At 40.5% G+C, this 23,069-nt stretch overlaps 1 protein-coding gene across 1 annotated transcript; it reads left to right on the top strand.

The window, feature by feature from the left end:
* On the top strand, positions 1 to 21,402 carry DNAJC3 (DnaJ heat shock protein family (Hsp40) member C3). Its single transcript, XM_026708352.2, has 12 exons — positions 1 to 151; positions 3,274 to 3,384; positions 4,037 to 4,161; positions 4,577 to 4,651; positions 8,812 to 8,964; positions 9,651 to 9,832; positions 11,877 to 11,996; positions 14,942 to 15,047; positions 15,347 to 15,467; positions 15,609 to 15,741; positions 16,974 to 17,122; positions 19,270 to 21,402. The coding sequence occupies exons 1-12, from the start codon at positions 70 to 72 to the stop codon at positions 19,422 to 19,424; spliced, it is 1,512 nt and encodes a 503-aa protein (XP_026564137.1). The 5' UTR covers positions 1 to 69; the 3' UTR covers positions 19,425 to 21,402.
* The last annotated feature ends 1,667 nt before the right edge of the window (positions 21,403 to 23,069 follow it).

Below are 23,069 nucleotides of genomic sequence, written 5' to 3'. Positions count from 1 at the left end.
AGAGTTCTCCGAGGTAAACTTTCCAAGCGGGTTCGGTGGTTACGCGCGCGGGAGAGTCTGCGGGCCGTCATGGTTTCTCCCCGGAGTTGTCTTCACAAGCTCGGCTCGACGCTTCCGTTGCTGTTGGTGCTCTGGGATCTCCACTATGAAGGTGAGAGGAAGTTTTGCTGCTGGTTGGCAATTTGTTACCTGGGAAGTTCAGTTTACTTGGGCGAGAGAAGGGACTTGGGGCGGGGGCAGGAAGGCTGTACGTTGGGGTGGAGGGAGTTGATGGACAATGGGTCGAAGTGCACGCAGTATAAATCTTCCTCTAGAGCAGAGGTCCCCCCCCCAAACTTGGCAACTGGGAAGACTTGTGGACTTCAACTCCCAGAATTCCTGGAGAATTCTGGGAGTTGAAGTCCACAAGTCTTCCCAGTTGAGATCCTCTGCTAATAGAACTAAAAACATGGTTTCACTTGGGATCCTTGCAAAGGTGGAAGAGGAAGTTACAGCCTTCCTTGCAGAGGGGGCTACAGTGCAAAGAAAGGGAGAACTCACGAGTGTTTCTCAACCTTGAAGGTATGCGCACTTCATTCCCCAGCCAGATATTACTAGGTAAATATCTAAATGAGAGATTAAATGTTTCATTTAAAAAATAAGATTTAAGTATTAAAATTAAATGCTAGATATTTGCTGGCTGGGAAATTCTGGGAGTTGAAGCCCACACATTCCCAAGCTGTGAAAAAAAACATTGGTATAATTATATATTAAACAGTTCTGCTTTTGACGGGCGGGATCAAATTAATGATGCTGAAAAGGTTCATGAAAAGGGGAGGAATATCTATCCCCAAGGGGAGGTGCTGTCCCTACAGGAAAAGCTCAACATATTCTAATGATAGTCTCTGTTCTCATGGAACTGTAGGTGGTTCTTAGAAAGTTGACATTAGCAGGCATAGTCCTGGGACCATGATTATAAAATTAAAATGCTGTAGCTTATATGCAAGCTGTGCTCATTTAATCAATGGCTTTTGCTTCATATGAATTGTGTTTAGGAATTTAGCCCATGAACTGGTAAAATGCCCATTGTCTGTTTTGCTGACATCTGCCCAAGTTTCCGAAATTATTAAATCAACCATTTAATGGGCCAGCAAAAAAACGCTGTGGATGCAGTACACATAAGGCATTTGACACAGTAGATCACAACTTGTTTCTTGGTAAACTAGAAAATTGTGGGATAGACAGCATCCCTGCCGGATAGAGTCATTTATTTATTTGTAAAATTTATTAGCGACCCATTTTATCGCACACTAACTCTGAGCATCTTACAATATTAAAAGATAAAACTATAAAGTATAATAATTCAAATACAATACTATAAAAAAAATCAACCTAGCTAAAAAGATGAGGAGGGAGGAGTATGATGAAAGAAAGGGGGGGGTTAATATCTGTTATTAATCTATGAACTACCGCCAATGTGAAACCCTTCCATTGGAGCCTTAACTCAACTGGCAGAGCCAGTCTTTTGTCCTTATAGAAAGTAAGGGGGATAGAAGCTGACCTTACTCTGGAGGGAGGGTAAAATGTTCCAAAGGCCAGGCACAATGACAGAGAATCTCTTCTGGACCCCACCAGCCAAAATACCCTGATTGATGGGCCTGCAAACATACTGGCACAGGTGGGATGGGCCAATCCCAATGGGTTGAGACGGTCCCTCAAGTAGCCTGGACCTACGTCATAGCTGGAATTGCACCAGGAAGCAAACCAGCAGCCAGTGCAGCTCACAGATTAGTGAATGACAGAGCACAGGGACTCCTGATCCAGAACAGGCTGCAACTGGTGCACAACTCGTAGTTGTGCAGAAGCTCTCCTAGTTGTAACTTCCACCTGCTCTTTGAGAAGCGGTCATGAGTCCAGGAGAATCCAAGTTGCAGACCTGATCCATCTGGACCAGTCCCACCCCATCCAGAATTAGATATGTCAAATTTCCAGATCTTGGGGCTCCATGTACCCAAAGCCATTTGGCCTCACCTAGGTTCAATCAAAGCCCCACCACCTCCAGGCACCATGGAAAGGCATCACTTGGATCACTGGAGGTGGAAATATAGAGTTGGGTATCATTGGCATACTACAAATACCTCAGCCGAGGATGATCTCACTCAAGGTGACGGATGATCTCAAGTACAACCAATGCACATAACCAGGGCTGAATCCTGACTGAAAGGAGTCCAGATAATAAGTTTCATCTAAGACCCTCTGAAGTTGCCAGGCCACCACCTGTTCCACAACCTTCCCCAAAATTGGAAGATTGGAAACCAGACAAAAATTATCCAAGCAGGTGGGATCAAGTGATGGTTTTTAAGGAGGGGGTGAACCAGGGCCTTCTTAAAAGGCTGGAACTATCTCATCTGTAGTGATTAATCATTTGAATTAATCATCTGAACCCAATCATCTGTTTGAACCCACTTGCTAGTCACTATCCTAGAGAAAAAGGAAAGCTTTCGAAAAATGTGTAGCGCCTTTAAAATGACTTGCAGTTGAACCTAAGAAATTATATTGTTAAACTTTATGTAGAGACTAAAGTTGAAACATTGATTGTGGTGTTTTATGAAGAATAATTCACTTATGTCATTGACAAGTGTGTGATGCCCATATATGGAATCCAGAGGGGTTGTGTGCATGCATATTGGAGTCCAGGCACATGCAGTATATGTTGAAGCGTAAATTGATTTATTGACCAACGTAGTAGTCCCAATGGGTATTGCTATACTAAAGAGGAGTAAAAATCACAGGCCTTCTTTATTGATATATGCAAATCATCCCTTCCATTTGATTGATTGATTATAATTAATTTAAGCAGCAACAATATAAGAGATCATTATTGTTACAGTAATGCAACCTTTATTGATGGGCTTTATTTTTTATGTATATTGAAATATTAATTAATGAAGTGGTTGGAGAGGCTGGTATTCATCAGCCCCCCTGGAAGTACTGGAGATGCTTAGGAACCCTATGTGTGAACCTGAACACCACATAGGCAACAAGGAGGCTGCTGGCTCCGCAGGCACATGTAAATGTGATGGAGGTTACTTGGCAATATATTGGAAATGCTGGGGATGTGGTGGCAGGTGGAGATGCTGTTGAGGACATTGGACCTGCCACCTTTTCTAGCTATGCAGGCTTGATTTCATCTATTGGTGGTATCAGAGAAATTGGTTATTTTTGATTTCCATTTTTTGAGAAATGCAGAAAAGAGAAAAACTGGATCCTTAATTTTACTTTCTCTTCCTTCAGGAGTACAATGTGGCATAAATGCAGAAGTGGAAAAGCAGCTTGAATTGGGGAAAAAGCTGCTGGCAGCTGGGCAGCTGGCAGATGCTTTGTCCCATTTCCACGCTGCCATAGGTATGTATCTGAAGACCTGTTGAGCTTCCCTTCTAAATATATGGTTTTTTTCTCCCTCTGGCCTAGATAATATGTATGAGATTAAAAGTAAGAGATTGAGAAACTTATTCTTGGTGAGAATTCTAATTGCTGAATGAATGTTTTTATACTTGGTTCATAGGTCCAAAATATTCTAACTTCTCAGACAGGAATTAAGTGAAAAAGCCGGTATGTTTCTGCCAGGTACATGTTGAAGTCTTATTAGCAGGGATGCGAAAAGGACATTCCATTACTGATCAATTACAGTATTTGGTCTTCCACAAGAGAAAGATGTAGAATCTAAAAACCGAATTGTAAAATAATTTTCCACCACATGTGAGTCTGTAGTTAGAGATTAGAAGCTGTAGCACGTTGGGGCTCAACTTCCTTAAATACCCACTTCTGTAAAGCCTTTAAAAGCAGACTGGGATTCGATAGATGTTCTATGCATACTGCTGTTAAAATTTCATTACAGTGCCTACGTTGCTGGAAATATTCCTTCCTTGAGTTATACGCAATGTCTCTCACACACACACATTAATTGTATTCCTCCTTGTTGCTTGCTCCGTTCTCTCCAAAGCTTTGGCTGACTTAAGGCTATGTTCTGATTGCTACTTTTTTTTTTTTCTTGCAGAAGGAGATGCCGATAACTACCTTGCTTATTACAGAAGAGCCACAGTATATCTAGCCATGGGCAAATCAAAAGCTGCCATTCATGATTTAAGCAGGGTAGTTGAATTAAAGCAGGATTTCACATCGGTAAGCAGTACTTTCTAAAGATTCCTTGGGGTGGATGGTAATGGCTTTTTGGTCTTCATTTTTCTGTTGCCTTTTAAAGGGGAGCCTGCCTTTTTTCTTTTTTAGCAAATGGTGTAATCTAGCAGGAAACCTCAATTATCATTCAACTTGGGGAGATTAAATATAGGCTGAAATTCTAGCTAGGGAGACAGGATTTTCATAGTACTAATTCAGCATGTGAATTTGCTCTGATTACTTTGAGGAGTATTAATACCCTTGAAGACTGCGGGATGAAGTTTTTGGCATAGCTACAAATTGCTGAAAGTATGTGCAGAGGGATTCTTAAATCTTTTTTAGATTCTTAAGTAGCCTTTCCTCATTATAATGTGATATACAGCACTACATATCCTGCCATATTACCTTTCTTTTTTTTTAGGCACGACTACAAAGAGGCCATTTGCTGCTTAAGCAGGGAAAGTTGGATGAAGCTGTAGAAGATTTTGAAGGCGTGGTAAGTGAAGTGATTTCTCAAGGCATATTGAAGTAGCAGCTGTGATAAAACAACATTGAGCATTGTATGTCCCTGTATGTATACTCTAGGGCAGGGGTGTCAAACTAGCGGCTCGCGGGCCGGAAGCGTCACATGTAGGCCACTCCCACGAATGGGAAAAGAATTGCGAAACATCACGTTACAGCCACGTGACGCCACAAGTTTGACATCTGTGCTCTAGGGTGATGGTTTGGTTTTGAATTTGAGTAGTGGTAGAGTCAGCGAGAAATTAGGACCGTGTAAACAGTGCTACTGTCCTACATCTTTAATTTCCTTTTGAAATGGCTTAAATCTGAGTCCTTTTCTGAACCAGAATATACTTAGGAAGCATGAAGCCAGTGATGGCCAGTGGGTGTGTCATTGGGACATTTCATATCTGACTGGAAGCAGGAAAAGCTAAAAAAAAAAACACACACACTTATATCCCCACGACCCACCTCCACCCCAGCAAAATTAGAAGTGGAAGGGGAGTGACTTTTTGGAGTTCCAAATACAACAATTGTTTTCACAAAAGGTAAACTAATGTCAGAGACAAAATGGATTCAAATAACAGAATAATAAAGTTGGAATGGATTTTGTAACTCTTATACCGTAGTCCAACCCATTGCTAGAGCAGCAAACCCTTATACAATTTCCGACAAATGGCTGTTCAGTCGCTTCTTAAAATCCACCAGTGATGTAACACCCACAATTCCTGAGGGCAAGTCATTCCACTGATTAATTGTCCCTACCATTAAAAAAATTCTCCTTAGTTCTAGGTTGCTTCTCTTCTACCTTAGTTTCTTGCCTTGGTTTTTAGTTCTTTGGAAAATAGATTGACCCTCTCTTCCTTGTGGCTGCTCCTCAAATATTGGAACAATGTTATCATGTCACCCCCTAGTCCTTCTTTTCTCTAGACTAGACATACCCAATTCCTGCAACTGTTTTTCATATGTTTTAACCTCCAGTCCCCTAATCATCTTTGTTGCTCTTCTATTCACTCTTTCCAGAGTCGCAACATGTTTTTTATATTGTGGTGTCCAAAATTGAATACAGTATTCCAAGTGTGGCCTTACCAAGGTCTTATAAAGCGGTACTATCACTTCATGGGATCTTGATTCTATCCCTCTATTAAAGCAGCCTAGACTGTGTTATTTCCATACAGCACATCTTTATAGTATTGCATTTAGAAAAGAAGTATTTATTATCCATGCAGTTGACAAAGAGATGTTTACTTTGCCGTGAATCTTCTTCAGATCAGGATTTTTTGTTTGTTTTTACTTCTCCTTTATATCTTTTGCATTCCCAATATTTTCACGCATAATTTTGATAATGATTATTTTGCATGTACTCAACATTCCTCAATATGAAACAGTCAAACTGGTTTTTATTCTCCTGACCCTGTACTTACTGGAGCTCAGAATTCAAATTAAATATTAGGAAGTGAAAAATTGCTCATTCTGCCTTGAAATAAAAAAGAACAGATTATTTTGATTGCCTATTTAATATTGGTTCAATATTATGAAACTGATTTGGTTTTTGTTAGTATAGTGAGAAGATATGTAAAACTAGAATAACTTACTAAATTGCAGCCCAGTATATTTCAGGTACAATCAGACTATGTAGAAAAATAAAATTACCCTCCAGAAGTAAGAAACAACGGGATTTGAAAATGGGCACCCAGCCGTTTATTTAAGCTTCCCAGGTGGCAATATTTTAAAAAAATAAATAATTAGTAGAGAATTATTTTGAATATATTTCTGAGGGAATTTTTCTATTTGTTTTCTGGGTTGTTTTCTGCATTGTGGTATTCGTACATTGAAGTCATAATTCAAATGGATGTGGCCATTGCCAATTGATCTGCTATGGACTAGGCAGGAAAACAATGCAGAGTCAGTTTTTAAAAAGGTGGGGATGGGAGACTCAGCTTCAAAGTAATAGCTGACTAATAGAAGAGTCTCTAGTTGCTTTTTCCCATTGTATCTCATCACCCGGAGAACAGGTGCTCCCATTGAGAATTATTCCTACAGCTACAGTTGGAAGACAACTTCAATCTCTTTTGCGTTCTTCCACTAGAGGCCAGCACAGTCTGTCCTTGAGGGCTATCTTTATTAAAACTGCATCTTCCCTAGTGTAAAAATGTACCATAATTACTTTTTATATTTTATCACTTAAACACTTATTACATAAAATCTTATATAATTTATATCATACATAAAATAATCATAATTGAAAAAATTACCGCTTGAACACTATCAGTGCTGACGAAAACATCAGTCAATTGCAAAAGGCAGCTTTACTTTGGGCAGCTTACAACTTGTGGTGACGCCTCTAACACCATCAAATGTCAACATCTGCTTATGTGAGATGCTTGGTAGGTGGGCACATTGTCTCAAGGCAATGGGCTTAGTTGAATGGCATGGTTTATTCTTTCTTTGCCGTCCTGAATGTTTTAAGTGACCAGTGTTAGCACAAACCACTTAGTTAAAATAATGTTCTCGGTCTGAAAATGTTTAGGGTTTTCTGCTTATGGAGCACTTGATGTGACAACTTGCTCTTGTGTTTTGTTAACTTCAAAGGTGTTAATAAAATGTTCTCTTTTCCTCCGCCAGTAAGATTTTTTGCTTTTTCATTTATTTCCACTGTTCTGGAAAAAGATTCAATCTGCTTCTAGCAATCTTACAGTGTTTTCCATTGTCAGGAAATGGCCAGCAGTGGAAGGGTCTATGACAATTTGCCACAGTCAACTCACCACAGCCAATTTACTGTGGGACAAAACACCAGCCAACGTGCTGCAGGACAACTCGACAAGAGTTACACTAATATCAAAGAAATAGTGGAATAGAATCATTAAAGGAAGGGTGGAAAAGGAGGGACAGAATGAAATGTGAATTGCAAAAGTTGAAATATTTTTTTTAATTTATTTTAAATAAATAATGAAATGGAATTGTTAAATTGTCCTGCAGCAAGTTGTCCCATGGTGAGTTGTCCTACAGTGAGTTGGCCGTGGCAAGTTGGCTGTCAGCTGTGTCCACAGTGGAATACTTTCCATCACCCAGATTGCTAAAGCCAGGCCTGAGTGATGAAGAAATTGGAGTCACACATGTCTTGCTACAGATATTATGGGCATTGTTGAGGGCCTTGGCAAAGAACTAAAAGGAAATTTTAACTTATTCTTAATTAAACTCACTTCAGTTCATGAAATAGAATTTATACTTAATGGGTAATATACAGTTATTTAGCCTTTTCCACCTTTATTGGAAAAAAATAAAATGGTTTTGTTTGTTTTTTGCTTTTGGTGGGCTTGAGAGGCTGCCTCTGACACTTCAAAGGGAGGTCCCCCTGCACCTCTCTGCTTTAGAATCCAGCCCTTTGGTCCTTCTGCAACCCTGTAATGGAAGTTTCACCCTCTAACGCAGAGGTCTCCAAACTTGGCACTTTTAAGACTTGTAGACTTCCACCGGAGAATTCTGGGAGTTGAAGTCCACAAGTCTTAAAAGTTTCCAAGTTTGGGGACTCCTGCTTTAATGCTTATCTTATCTTCCCCTTTCCCCACCCGCTCCGTTGGCAGCCAACTCAGTCCAGCGTCCTTGCCTTAGGTGAGAATGGGTGGAGTGTGGGGCATATGTTGGTCAGAAAGAACTTGGAAAAGAGGGGAGCCAGGGGGAAGGTCCTCAGGTTGCAGTTTTCAGTAGACTCATTTTGAAGAGTACGCCTGTTTCACTGAAATTACTTGTTGTTATTTGTCTCAGGAAGAAAATGTACAATATAGATCCGTTGTGAATTGTCTGAAGTTTGGGGAAGAAGGAACTGAAAGGAACAGTCTGGCAATAACAAGATGCAACATTTTCAGAGGGAGAACTCAGTTTAGAGCCACAGGCTCTCTCTTCTGTTCTGTTTAGACACAAGTAGCCATTTTCTTTTGAAGTGACTGGGGAACTGCCTGCATTTCTGTTCTGGATTTCTAAGTCAATCTAAAATTATTTTCTAAGCTATGATTTTTCTGTGCTAAAGAATTCAAAAGCCTGGGTTCTGTTTTGTTGTTGTGGGTTTGTCGATGGGTGTCAAACACAGGGTGTTTGAATTTGAATTTGAATTTCAACTTGTAATTGGGGCTGTGCGTGTGTGCTTACTACTTGCAGCTCCTGTCTAAACCCAGTGATAAAGAAGAAGGAGAAGCCCGGGCTCAGTTGTTGAAGTCAGATGAAGCTCGGCAGCTGCGTTCCCAAGCACAGTCTGCCTTTCTCAGAAAAGATTACTACACTGCTATCACACTCTTGGATAAAATTCTAGAAGTAAGTCCCAAACTGGAAAGTGGTGCCAAGGTGTAAGCATGCTTACTACTTTTGAATTTTAAATTTTGAATCAAAAGTTACTTTGGAATCACAGCAACATTCAGGTAGGTAATTTTTTTTTCACCAGATGCTTGTAAATTGGAAGATTTTTTTCCCCCATTGGGCAATGTTTCAGCGGAGTGGTAGCACATAGCTCACCTTGCCTGATTTTCAGTGCTAAGTGCTGTACAGTTGGAGTTGATGTGTGTCTGATTAGATGAGAGAAATCTTAGGGTATCTTGGAGCTGTAGCCTGGACTGGAAAGTTGAAAAACCATCCTGGAAGAGGGCAGTGGCAAACAATTTATTTACTGTTACCGCAACAATTTACAAATTTATTCATGAAATCCAGAGTAATCTCCTTTTGACAGAGATGTTATCTTATCAGATTAATTTAACCACACAATTTCCAAAAATTGTGTTGGTTAGATTAACCTGATAACATCAAATTTTGGTTAAAAGGAGATTCGCTCCAGAGGAATCCAAAAATGGGGTTGAATGTTTTGCTCCAATTGTGTAGTGATGGTCATCCAATTCTTAAAGCGTTTATGGCATGGTGTGGCTTATTGCTTCATTTTAGGTCAGAGGGTCCTTTTGAACCAGTGCAGATAGGATTAAAATCTCCTTTTGTTTCTGGTTTTTCTCAAGGTTTGTGTTTGGGATGCGGATATGCGGGAACTTCGAGCTGAAAGCTACATTAATGAAGGGGAGCCCGGGAAGGCAATCAGTGACTTGAAGGCTGCTGCCAAATTGAAGAGCGATAACACTGAAGCTTTCTATAAAATCAGCACAATATACTATGAATTAGGGGATCACGAGATGTCCCTAAGGTAAATGCTCTGGGTTCGGGAAGCAAAATACTTCTAGAATTTTAGAAAACCTGCGCTGAATGGAAAGATGCCTTGCCAAGATGAAAGAGAGGTTATTTGAAGGAGGGAGAAACATGGATGTGGAGTTTCCCAGGCCTCCAAATCCCTCTCTTTTTCCCCATGGGAGGGAAAAGTTCCACAGTGACCTGGAAGAGAAAGGATTGCATTCAGGGTACCTCCATACCACTACCTTATGCCAGGTTTTAAGAGGGACTATACCAGTGGTGACTAACCTTTTGGGGCTGCCATGCCGATCATTGCACGCGCCCTTACCTGCTCATACTCGCGTGCCATCACCTAGAAGGCAATGCGCACGGGGGGAGGACATATCTCCTGCGCATGCACACACGACTCATGCGGCCTGCACTTCTGCGCATGAGTGTGAGACCTGCACAACCCACGCTGAGAGCTGTGCATGCGTGCGTGACCCCCCCACATGCTGTATGCTGTGCATGCGCGAGTGTTCTCCGCGCCCCCGTACATGCACCCCAGATACCCAACAATCAGTTGTCGGGTGAACAGTGTGCGCATGCCCAATACATCTTTTCTGGGTGAGAGCTCGCATGCTGGCAGTAATGGCTCTTTGTGCCACTTCTGGCACGCATGCCATAGGTTCGCCACCACAGGACTATACTATATTACAGTAGTATAGCTAAGATGCACTATTAAAAAAAGTTGGTGTGTTCGATCAGAATCTGCTTCCACCCCCATCCCCCCTCTGCATTTCAGAGGATTCCTTTCTCAGGGAAACTTATATTCTTTTCCCTTTTTACTAAACAGTTTTCAAGAGGGGAAAAAGAACTAAGCAAAGACCACACAACGTTATGAATTAATCAATAAATAAATTCATTGCTACTAATATAATGAATGTCATCTGCCCAAAGTGATAACTCTCTGATTCTTCACCCAAGGGAAGCTAGATACAAACAAAGCATGTTCTATTTTTTTCCAATAGCCCACCCACAAAGTTTAATGACTGTGCTTCAAATAATAATGAATCATAAAGTCCTATATACTTAGATATAAAATTATAAATGCCATTAAATTCTATTATTTTTATTGCTGCAAGTAATAAGTCTCCGAACGGTTGAATAATTTGAGATTATTGCTAACTTTTTAATAATATCAGTTGATTTTTTGTTTCTTTTCTGCTAATACTAAAGGAAAATTCTCTCCCTTCCTCCCTCTCTCTCTAATCTGCGTGCAGGAGGTGACAGCAGTAATATTGGACATGTAACAATTAAGCTGTATGAAAAGGGCCCATAATTTTAGATCTGTGATTGATTCCAGGCAATGTACTATATAAACAAATGGCATTTTCTTATTTATATTAAACAATGGAGAACTTTACTAATTCTTCTGTATAAATGCCCTCACTTTGCAGCTTCTCCGGGCTGTATATTCTGAAATTCCTTTAATAAACATTCTAGAGTGGAGGAACATATTTTTTGAGTGGGTGAACATTTTCTCAGATGTCTTCAAGCAGAGAAATGCAACTCCCAGTCCCTATGACTAATAATTTAATATAAAAAAATGTAATCAGCCACAGCATCCGAAGGGCTTTACATTTTGTTGCATTTCTCCATGCCTCTGATGGAGGGGCAATTAATATACCTATTTCTCAGCAGAGAAAGTAAACCGAGGGGAATGACTCTTTTGCAAATGGACTAGGAGCAGGGACTGAACTCTGGTGGTTTTATCCCGAGCATTTTGATTCCACAATGAGCGGTGCAGTAGCCTAGAAGTGGAGCTCTCGCCTCACAATCAAGAGGCTGTGAGTTTAGGTATATTTCTCTCTCTGGGTACAATGAGAAAATATCTGCTGCAAACTCTGCACTGGCGACAGGAAAGTCATCCGGGCAGTAAACACTCCATTCAGTTGCCCCGACTCCACCCCAATGCAGGTGTTACACAGGGTCATTAAAAAAAGACAACAAAAAATCTTGTTTCCATAACCTAATTCTCTCTCTCTCTCTATCTCTCTCATTGTTTCCTGTGTGCAAAGTGAAGTGCGGGAATGTCTGAAACTGGACCAAGATCACAAGGAGTGTTTTTCTCACTACAAGCGAGTAAAGAAGCTCAACAAGCAGATTGTTTCAGCAGAAGAGCTCATCCAGGAAAGAAGGCATGTCCTCCGTTTTGTGATTTTGTTTTCTTGGTTGAGTTTCCTCTCCATGGCTTCTTACACAGATCAGCAGTTCAGGAGTGGTCTGCATTGCATTACCATATCTTCAAGAGATGGCCATCCAGCCTTTGGTTAAAAAGCCTCGGATGAAGGAGAAGCCATCACTGTCCAAGGCATTTGGTGTCCCTGTTAAATAGTTCTCGCTGTTAAGACCTTTTTCTGTTGCCTAGTCATAATTTCTCCTCCTCCTCCTCCTCCTCCTTCGTCTCCTCCGTCTCCTTCTCTTTCTCCTTCTTCATTTTAGCCATTGACTCTCCACTACAGAATGAAGGTCCCTTCCATATATTTCCAACCAATAGGGTCCTGAGTTTTATTTTGCCTGTTGGGCCCACAATACTTTCTGATATTGTCGATCCATCTTGGTCTCTTCATCCTCTTCATCTTTCATGGGCACTTTTTATCAAGTGGGATCCATTCTACGACTTCCTGTAAAGCGCCATAAAGTGGTTTATAAGTGCTATTGCCATTCACAGTTGTTGATTTTTTCAGTAAGCCACCGGAATATACAGCATAATCAATATTTAAAAGTCTGTAGTGGCTGTGAGACCATTATAAACCTGACTCACTGAAGTGTGCCCATTTCAGTTACCTCTGACAGGGCTGCCAATAGGTAGGGATTTTGTGAATGTTAACAAGCTAGCAACGACTGAGGACCATGGATTAAATCCAGTGGGATCTTTTCTGCTGACAGAAGTGCTTTTTCCTCAAAATTCATGCATACTCAATACTTAGAATAGAATAAGCTGGTAGTGACTTTGGAGATCTTCTAATCCAGTCCCCTATTCAAGCAGGATTACCTATACCAATTTAGACAAGTGATTGTCTAGGCTCTCTTAAAAACATCCAGTGATTTCTTGAGGCAAGCTGGTTCCACTGGTTAAGTGTCCTCACTTTTATGAAGTTTCTCCTTAATTCCAAGTTTGCTCCTGAGCATCTCCTTAAACGTTTGGAGCATTTTTTGTTTACAGTGTTCATTGAAGATTTAATTACAAGAGTAAAAGCAAATGCAAAGTATAAAGGCTAAGAAAGAAAGATTGAGATAGATAGATAGATAGATAGATAGATAGATAGATAGATAGATAGATAGATAGATAGATAGATCTTCCAATCATAATAACAAGTACAGGTAGTCCTTGACTTATGACCAAAATTGAGCCCCAAATTTCTGTTGCTAAGTGAGACAGCTGTTAAGTGTGCTTTGCCCCATTTTAGGACCTTTCTTGCCACAGCTGTTAAGTGAACCACTATATTTGTTAACTTTAGTAGAACAGTTGTTAAGTTAAGCTGGCTTCCCCGTTGACTTTGCTTGTCAAAAGGTCGCAAAAGGTGATCACATGACCCCAGGACACTGCAAACATCATAAATATGTATCAGTTGCCAAGTGTCTGAATTTTGATCACATGACCATGGGAATGTTACCATGGTAAGAGTGAAAAATAGTCATGAGTTGTTTTTTTCAATGCTGTTGTAAATTTGAACAGTCACTAAATGAACTGTTTTAAGTTGAGGTTACCTGTATAAATTTGATAACTCTTCAATCCCTATAGGGTTGCAAGAAAATATCTCTTCTTCCTATAAGCCATATGCTTCTTCCTCTTACCATATGCAAATTGTGAACTTTTTAGTCCATAAACGGTTACAAGAGCTTTATAGAAACCAGTTTTATTTTAATTCTGGTTAAACAAACCAACTGTATATTCCTTCCTTTTACTTTTGACAATCCTGCTCTTTAATTCATTCAGATGTTGATGGAGGATTTGGTCTGACTTTAAGTTTTATTTTTTCCCATCCTAAAGATGGCTTTGAGGCAAATCTCTTTCGTAAATCCAGTAAAAAGTCATCCAGATCATTCTCCTGGTATATTATTTATATTTCCTTTTCAATTTTCAAAACTTTAATTTTTTTTGTATCTCCAGTAGAAAGTCTTACCCAGGTCATTCTCTTGGCTTGTAATTTTTATTCCCATTTTAACTCTCTTTCGTAGTCCACGCTTCTTTTTAATTATCCAGCATTTTTGGTTCTACTATTTCTTTATTGGGTAAAAATTGCTTCACGTCTGTCATTCTTTCATTAACATCTTTTGGACATAGCCGACATCATTGCTAACATTGTAGCTAATTTCTGGTCCCATTCTTTGAAAATCTCCTGAAGTATTTCAAATATGATAACAACTTGTATTATTTTGTAGATCCCTTCACTAACCCAAAACCAAAAGCAAATTTACACTTCCTCTCCCCCACTTTTCTGCCTGGAATCTTTAGTTCTTTCTGGTGTCCAATTCTTTAATGAGAGCATTTTAAATCTCTGTTGTGACTTAAGATAGACAAAACAATTTGGTTCCTGCAAAAAGCTGTTTATTTAATTTAATTATTTTCAAAATCTTAGCGTAAATGTCTCAATACCCCAAATTTGTTTGGATCCTTAATTTATTTATAACTTTCTAGACTAGATTAAATTTGTATTTAGCTTTTTGCTGTTTATTTCCAATTATTTAATTGAAATCCAATATCCATTAAAAGGACATGATTATGAGCATGATGGCTGACCCTCATTACTTTTCAGAGAACCAGCTTTTGCTCCAGGAATTTTTAATGTCGTGGTTTGTGGCAACGGTATAGTCTCCATCTGACCTGCGAGAGTTTCTGCAACTCCTGCAGCTTTCAGTAATCAGCGATACTGAAAACTAATGGAACTATTTCCTTCCATTTCCCCAAGTCACTGAAAACCAATTGGTAAAATATGAGGTCTGTGTCATTAGTTCAGTCTAAAATGGAGCGCTGGTGTATTTACCTTGCCCTCCGTAAAATATGCAGAACAATGTAGTTTGTTTTGCTAAATTTAATAAACATACGCTGTTCATTGGTTTTCTTTCTTAATGTAAATAGGTATCAGGAAGCCACTGAGAAGTATGAGGCTGTTATGAAGCTGGAGACAAACGTTCCTATCTACACTACTCGAGCCAAAGAGAGAATCTGTCATTGCCTTTCAATGGTAAACATTCAGTTCATTGGGCAAAAGATCTTATGGAGCCCTGGTGATGCCATGGTTAGAATGCAGTACTGCAGGCTACTTCTGCTGACTGCCGGCTGCCTGCATTTGGGCAGTTTGAATCTCACCAGGTTCAAGGCTGACTCAGCCTTCCGTCCTTCCGAGGTCGGTAAAATGAGGCTGGGGGCAATATGCTGACTCTGTAAACTGCTTAGAGAGGGCTGTAAAGCACTGTGAAGTGGTATATAAGTCCAAGTGCTATTGCTATTATTGTCCTCATTGGTCCATCTCATTTTTCTCAGAATCAACAGACGACAGAAGCCATTAATGTTTGCACAGAAGTTCTGCAACTCGAGCCAGAAAATGTGAATGCCCTCAAAGATCGAGCTGAAGCATACTTGCTAGAAGAAATGTATGAAGAAGGTACATTTCAACAGCGTAAAGATTCTTTGTTTTCCTTTATCCAATTTTAAATAAACATACCGTTTGAAATCTGGCCAGGCTGGACATGAATTCCTGTACTACAAATCTCTAAATGAACTCTGTTTGTTGTCTTTGTGATAGCTATCCAGGACTATGAAACTGCTAAACAATACAGCGATAATGACCAGCAGATTCTGGAAAGCCTTGAGAAAGCCCAGCGGATGCTCAAGCAGTCTCAAAAAAGGGACTACTATAAAATCTTAGGAGTTAAAAGGTAAGCATTTAGCAATGGACAATCACCTATAGTTTCCTTAAATGCTGCTTTTTCTTCAAGAGGCTATAGAAGTAGTCCTCTATTTAAAGTGGCAATTGGGACCGGAACTGCCATCACTAAGCGATGGGGTTATAAAATGTGACAGCACATGACCATGCTGTTTTGCGACAACAGTTGAGGCGGTCCCACTCACAGCCAATAAATGAGGACCTCACATGACTACAAGTTCCAATTTCCTGCTAGCTTCCCCATTGTCTTTGCTTCGTGGGAAGCCAATAGGGAATGTTGGAAGTCACGATCACATGACTGCGGAGACACTGGAACTTCGAGGATTGGTCGTAACTCCCAGTCATTTAGCACCTTCATAAGTTTTAAATGATTGCTGAATGAGTGGTCGCTAGATGCTGTGTTACCTTCTTATGAAGCCTATAAGAAAGAGTTTCTCTTAACTATCTTAAAAGAAGTTCTATACTAAGAGAAGGAAACTTACCCTGTTTCCCCCAAAATACAACCTACCCTGAAAGTAAGTCCTAGATTGATTTTTACACGTGTGCCCAATATAAGTCCTTCCCCCAAAATAAGCCCTAATTAAGATCCCGCCCACTCCAGAGTGCATGGGTAAAAATTAAGCTAGGGTGGGGATGCGGGGAGTTGCGCTGCCCTACTATTTACTTTTGGACAGTTGCAGCCAGGCCTCGCATACTCTGACACCTGCCTTGTTGGCCCATTTCTTCTGCAGCTGACAAGGCCGGCAAGGCTTTCCTGAAGGCCTCTGTAGCTGATAACAAAACTCTGGATTGATCTGGAGCTCTATTATCGGCTGCAGAAGCCTTCAGGAAAGCCTTGCCGGCCGCAAAGGAAGTTCCTGAAGTCCTCCGACAGCGCAAAGGAGGCCGGGTGAGGTTAGTCAGTGGATGACTTCCCCTCAAAATAAGACCTGGTGCCTTTTTTGGTGGCAAAAAAAATATAAGACAGGGCCTTATTTTCGGGGAAACACGGTATAAATGCAACATAGAATGCTACATGTAGAGAAATTTAGAGCATGAAGCGAATTGAGCTTCCTCTATGTAGGGAGTTATCATTCTGCGTATTTCCCTGTTACCCAGAAGTTAAGCCATATAATAGAAGATGGTACCTGCAAAGAGGACAGGCAAAGTACCTGAATTTCTATCCACTGACAGGGGTCTTGGCTTCTTTTTAAAAATCCAAGTTATTTCTTATACTTCTGACAGGAATGCTAGAAAACAGGAAATCATAAAAGCCTACAGGAAGCTGGCAATGCAGTGGCACCCAGATAATTTTCAGAATGAAGAAGAGAAGAAGAAAGCAGAGAAGAAGTTTATTGATATTGCAGCTGCCAAAGAAGTCCTCACAGATCCAGGTAGATAGATGTGTAGCTTGTCTGCTTCCTTACTTTCAGAAGAAGAGATGAGCCCGTTGGGTTGTTTTTCACCTCATCCTTATGAGAATCAATCAACATTCATTTTCCTTCCGTGTCCACTGCTGTGTTTATTGAGGTTATTTCAGTTTTGAAGGGATTCAGCTGATACATGGGCCAGAGAGCTTGATAAATGGCTTATATAGTGAAGTAAAATAGTATTTTTGGTGCTAGCTGCACATCCAGCCTTCTGTGCTATAGAGCTACCCTTGACATTTTTCTTAAACAGGCAATAGGTATGTCTATTAACTTAAAACTCTTCCACAGTGATTCTCCCTCTGCCATTCTGTTTAAAACTATTACATCTTAAGTTTTAAGCCACACACCTAATGGCTGCATTGGCCCAATAACTGAAGCTTGATGAGTTTTAACCAAGCTTCATGTTGATGAGTGTTCCATGTGTTGTGTAAATCCAACCATATCATTAACCTTGGTAACAGAGTAAGCAGCCATTAATAAATCAGCAATCACAATGATTTGTGAGGAGGGAATTTGGGGGTTGAGTAGTTCCAGGAGTAAAGGTGTGGACCTTCAACTTATCAAAGTCTTGGTCACGCTGGGTTTCCTGCTTCTTTGCCTCTTCCTTTACTAAGACCTGCACCGGAAGGCAGGACAAAAGGATAAAAGCTTACAAAGGAGAGATCCAGCCAGTGAGAACAATTAATCAATGAAACGGCTGTTGTGGGTTCAGAAAGTTTTTAAGAAGACATTGGACAGCCGTTTGTCTGAAATGGTATAGGACCGTTTGGCGAATCTATGGGACACGTGCCGGAAGTGGCACACAGAGCCATTTCTGCCGGCACATGAGCTGTTGCCCAGAATAGATCCACTGCGCATGCGCACGTGCCTCCCGCCAGCCAGCTGATTGTCGGGGATCTGCCGTGCATGTGTGGAGGGCAGGGCATGGGCGGGAGATGCCCAAGCATGTGCAGGGGGTGGGGCGCGTGGCGGGGGTTGCATGCGCAGAGGTGCGTGGCGCAGGCGCCTGGTGCATGCGGACGGTGGGTCACGTGGACATTGTATTATGGGTGCAGGGGCGCGTGCACACTTTTGGCACAGGACGACGAAAAGGTTAGCCATCCTTGGTATAGGGCTCCTGCTTGAGCAGGGGTTGGACTAGAAAACCTCCAAGGTGCCTTCCAATTCTGCTCTTTTATTATGTGACCCAGGTTTCAGCTGGTGACTGGCTTATCTGGATTTGGAAATTAAGTAGGAGGAAATGTGTAGAACAGTGGCCCCCAACCTTTGGGGCACCAGGGGACCGATTCCGTGAAGAAATGTTTTTCCGCAGACCAGAAGTGGGTGCTGTTTTGCATCCTGCCTTCTTTCCTGTCTGCCTGAATGAACGAACGAACAAAGAATGGATGGTTTATTCTGAATAAATACATTGCCCTTTGGAGAAAATTGTCTGTGAGAAGCAAGCAAGTTCCAAAATATTTTGCCATCTCTCTCTTTTTTTTTTTAAGGAGTGCAGCTATGCCCATGCTTACACCACAGCTTTTTACTTATTTGTTCATTTTTTGTGGTTGATGCCCTAGTGCAGTGGTGGCTAACCTTTTCAGACTCCTGTGCCAAAAATTGCGAGTGCATCAACATGCCCGTACTCACGTGCCAGCACCCAGAATGCAATGCCCCCCACGCATGTCTGCGCAATCCCCACTCCCAGCCTCTTACCTGCATTGCGCCTCACAGCTGATTTTTTGGCTGGTTTGAGGCCTTTTTCAGCCTCCCAGAGGCTTGGAAAAAGCCTCTGCAAGGCTACTGAGGCCGAATTATAAGCCCGTTTCGTCACTTCCGGTATTAAAGGAAGTGACGAAACAGGCCTAAAAAGACCTCAAAGGCCTAAAAAGACCTCAAACCAACCGGAAAAAAAATCAGCTGTGAGGCGTGGGGGCATGTGCAGTGAGGTAAGTTTGCCTGCAGCTCTCGTGCCAGCCCAAATGGCTCTGCATGCCACTTGTGGCACACGTCCCACAGGTTCACCATCACAGCCCTACTGGCTTTAGAATCAAAACCTTTGGATGAAAGCTTCTGGAATTCCTTTGTCTTTACGTCTGTTCAGCTGATCACCACTTTTGTCTCTTTTCTAGAAATGCGGAGTAAGTTTGATGCCGGAGAAGACCCACTGGATGCCGAGAGCCAGCAAGGGGGAGGTCACCCTTTTCACCGATCTTGGAATTCCTGGCAAGGCTTTGACCCTTTCAGTTCCGGGGGACCTTTCCAGTTTAAATTCCATTTCAATTAGAACTGCTCGACTCTTATTATTGTATTTTTCCTTTTGCATCTGGCAATCTGTATTTTTTTTTCTAGATAACTTAAAATTACCGTCTAGTCTTTGAACAGTAATGAAAGCCAGGGGTGGGGTTTTTTGGGGTGATAGTTCAAAAGGGATAGCAAAACCCAGCCATATCAATAATACCAAACTGTTTGATAGTTCCGGGCCTCCAACTCAAGACGAACCCATGTTTGAGAAAAAACTGACTCAAAAAAGCACTTTAAAGTTTACTAAACCATTGGGGCCCTTTTGTGGAAATTAATCCCTTGAAACAGCAAAATTTACTCCCACTTTAGTTACCACAAGAGGAAATGCTAAAGTCTAAAGTGACTGTTGGAAGTATGACATGTCTGCAAGCTATGACAATTTACATCATACGGACATTGGTCATTGTAGCCAGCTTGTAGAGAGTTTAAGTTGTTCTGATTAATGTTACAAGGACCATTTTCTCTGATTAAAACCTCTCCTGGTTGCTTTTAAAGAATTAAACAGAATTAAAATTTTAGCCAGGGTGCAGAGAACCATTTTCCATTGAAAATTTGCTTGACATTTGAGCAGGACTGAGATATTGGCTGGAATAAGTAGAACTTTGTTTTGCTCTTGAAGATAATTCTTGTTTTAAGGGTGGTAGATGATCATCCTCTTCACAGCTACTATATGCATGTCTGTTGTTGCACAGACTAATAACTCGTGGATCCAATTGAAAGTGTTTTCGTGCAACCGAAATCTGATATTGCGGACTGTTTTCCGAACGGAGCTGGAGTCATCTTGGGATGCAATATTGAACTTGCCCTTCTTTCACATCCCGTCTTTTTCCAGAACGTGGTTTTGAACACTTATCAAAATGATATTCATCTTTCACCTCGCTTGTTTCTCATTAATAACACATGTTACGCCCCAGTCTATTTCAATGCAAGTCTCCAAACATCTGAAAAATTAGTGGTTGAATCTCACTAGCTTTTTGGGTGTGATGTTCTTTAGGAATGCTTTTGAAACGATTTGGATTTGTCTCAAAACATGCCACGATGGACGCTTGTTGAGTGAGCATTCAGACAAAAAGCCAGGACCTACAAAGGTCTTTCATGTTTCTCTCCTCAAGAATGACTCCAGAAATGCTGGGAGAGTGAGTTGTTACCTATTAACAAATCATCCTTGTGTTTTGGACAGGACTGCATAAAGTGCCATGGTTAGAATGGGGGTTGGGGGAAAGTCTTCGCTTTCTTTGATCCAATCCGATCAGTCCATGTACAGGACGTGGTTTGGGCTGCATTGATGTTGCCTGAGCCACTTGTGCTAGGCATGTGCATGGATTGATCCAAAGGTTTGGCAGTGCTTCTGGATCAATTGAAATCAAACATTGCCTTGAAAGTGTTGCTAGAATAAATCAGGGGGCGGGGGGGGGGGGAATAGATTCTGTGAAAACTATGGTGTTTTTTTGAAGGTAACAAAATACTAAATAGTATTCAACGGTAGCACATAGTTGTTTTAATTGCTTTAAATCCTGAAGTTTAGGTTTTGGGGGGCCTTTTTTGACTGTATTGGGGGTGGGAGGGATAGGACAAGTTGAATTCTGAACTTAACAATTGTGCCAAGCCTTAATTTGTTTCTACGCCAAATAATGAATAGTAATTGCTTTATTATGCTGCTGTTCCTAGTGATTTCGAGTAGACTTGGGGGAAATTTAAAAAAAAAATGTATTCCTTTGGAAATTAAAGAAGCAGTTTAAAAATCAGTTGTTCTCAATTGCTACCATAAAGCATCCGTGGAATTAAATGGCTCAAATATGGAAAAGAAAATGGGAATTTTGTCTTTGCAAAATAACTTTACTTAAGCAGTATATTTTACAACCACAAAGATTAATATTTCTTTTTAAACTTTACTACTTTGAAATCTGGAAGCTCTTTTGTGTCAGTGTGGTTTTATATTAAATTGACGGCATTGGTGTACATGTGTTATGTCTGAAATCTGATATTTAAAATTACGTTTCATCAAAACCAGTTACATATAATGATCAAAATAATTATTGCCTCTCTTAATGGGACAATGTTTGGAACCCAGTCTTCTTCATATTGAACAGAAATGAGACCAAAGTAATGGTAAATGTTTCCTAGGAAGTACACAGTCCTTTGCCCGTTAATATATGACGTGATAATATAGGGGATCTACGGCCAAGTCTGCCCTTTGACAGGAAGCTGTGGTCTGTAGAAGAGTGGTCAAAGTAATAAACTCGTCTTTTGATGTAATTTTGTGGCAGGCTAACAGTTGATCTGTTTTGCTATATTTTGTAGTGGGAGGTTGCAGTACTTGATTCCAAATGGATACTTTGTCTAATTGGAAAAAGAAATGGCTGCTTTCAAAGAAACAGATAAGACATTTTGGTGTGTGCACACCAGTCTCTTTTCTGAATGGTTCCCACAGTTCTGCGTCACCCTCCTTTACAACTAAGAGTTAGCCAGCAAACTTAAGCTGGAAGCTCAAGAGCAGGGTTTTTCAGTACAAAACTGAAGGAGAGAATAAAGGCCAATGAGCGTTAATCCAAAAACAGTGTTTAAAGGCATTAGAGCTCAGGAGTTCTTTTTTAAATTAACCTGTACTGGGGGCTGAAAAGGTTTGTTTCTTTTTATTCCCGAGATCATCAGTGAGCCCAGCAAGGCTGAGATAGTTAAATACTACCATGGAAGATAAAATATATTGAGGAAGATCCTTTAAGATCATAGAAAACACAAGACACTAAGACAGGATTCCTCATTAATAGATATTTTTTCATAATGGAGAAAAATCAATGAGCATTCTAGAAGAATCAGTGAATTTTTAAAATCATAGTTATAAATATGCTTGAGGCAGAATAAGTTATCATGATCAATGGGAAGTCTTTGCAGATTTTAGAATGCCTTCACCTAGTAAAGGACAGGGTTGCTTGGTGTTTATGGCTCACCTGTAAAGCCCTGATAACCTGAGTTAATAGAAGCCTTGCACAACCAACCACAGCTTCCAAACAATCTAAATATCTTGAAAGAGATCAGAACTGAATTTAGGGGTACAGACTCCTCAATTATGAGCCTATGACAAAGTTGCATCCCTCTGAGTTAAAGGAGCACAACCTCATATTATGAATGAGTTTAAGTTTAAAAAAAAAACTATTTGCAAGTTGCAAAAAAATAATCAGAGTTTGCTATTTATCACACCAGGCGGGTTTCACTATGCTGAGCTAATGGATTGTTCCTAATGTCACCCCCATTATCCGTTGCTGTCCCCTATCTCATCGTTTGTAGCTTAGATAATGGGAGTTAATTCAGAATCTGCGGCACAAATTTGTCTTTTCTGTTATTTACTTTTTGCAGATGGAAAAATTTGACCAAAGTGAATATATGTGAATATTTTTTTTTCCATAATGGGGAAACAGTATGCAGGATGAGGAGAGGGAGAGGTTTTACTGAAATAGAATTTTTGGAAAGTGATGAGGAAGGCTGAATAAAAAGATTAATAAATGATTTCAGGTTCTGTGTTATGAAATATTGTTTCAGAAGCTCTTAGAGGAAGCATTTTGAAATTTAAATATAATACTGCATTAAGGGTTCCATTTACTTTCTGTAGAAAGGCACACAGATACCATCA

This window comes from Pseudonaja textilis, chromosome 8, assembly GCF_049901715.1.
Source record: "Pseudonaja textilis isolate UNSWEBS1 chromosome 8, rPseTex1.2, whole genome shotgun sequence".
Lineage (NCBI taxonomy): Eukaryota > Metazoa > Chordata > Lepidosauria > Squamata > Elapidae > Pseudonaja > Pseudonaja textilis.
The sequence above is the reverse complement of the archived record's forward strand: the minus strand, read 5'-3'. Positions and strand labels throughout refer to the sequence as shown.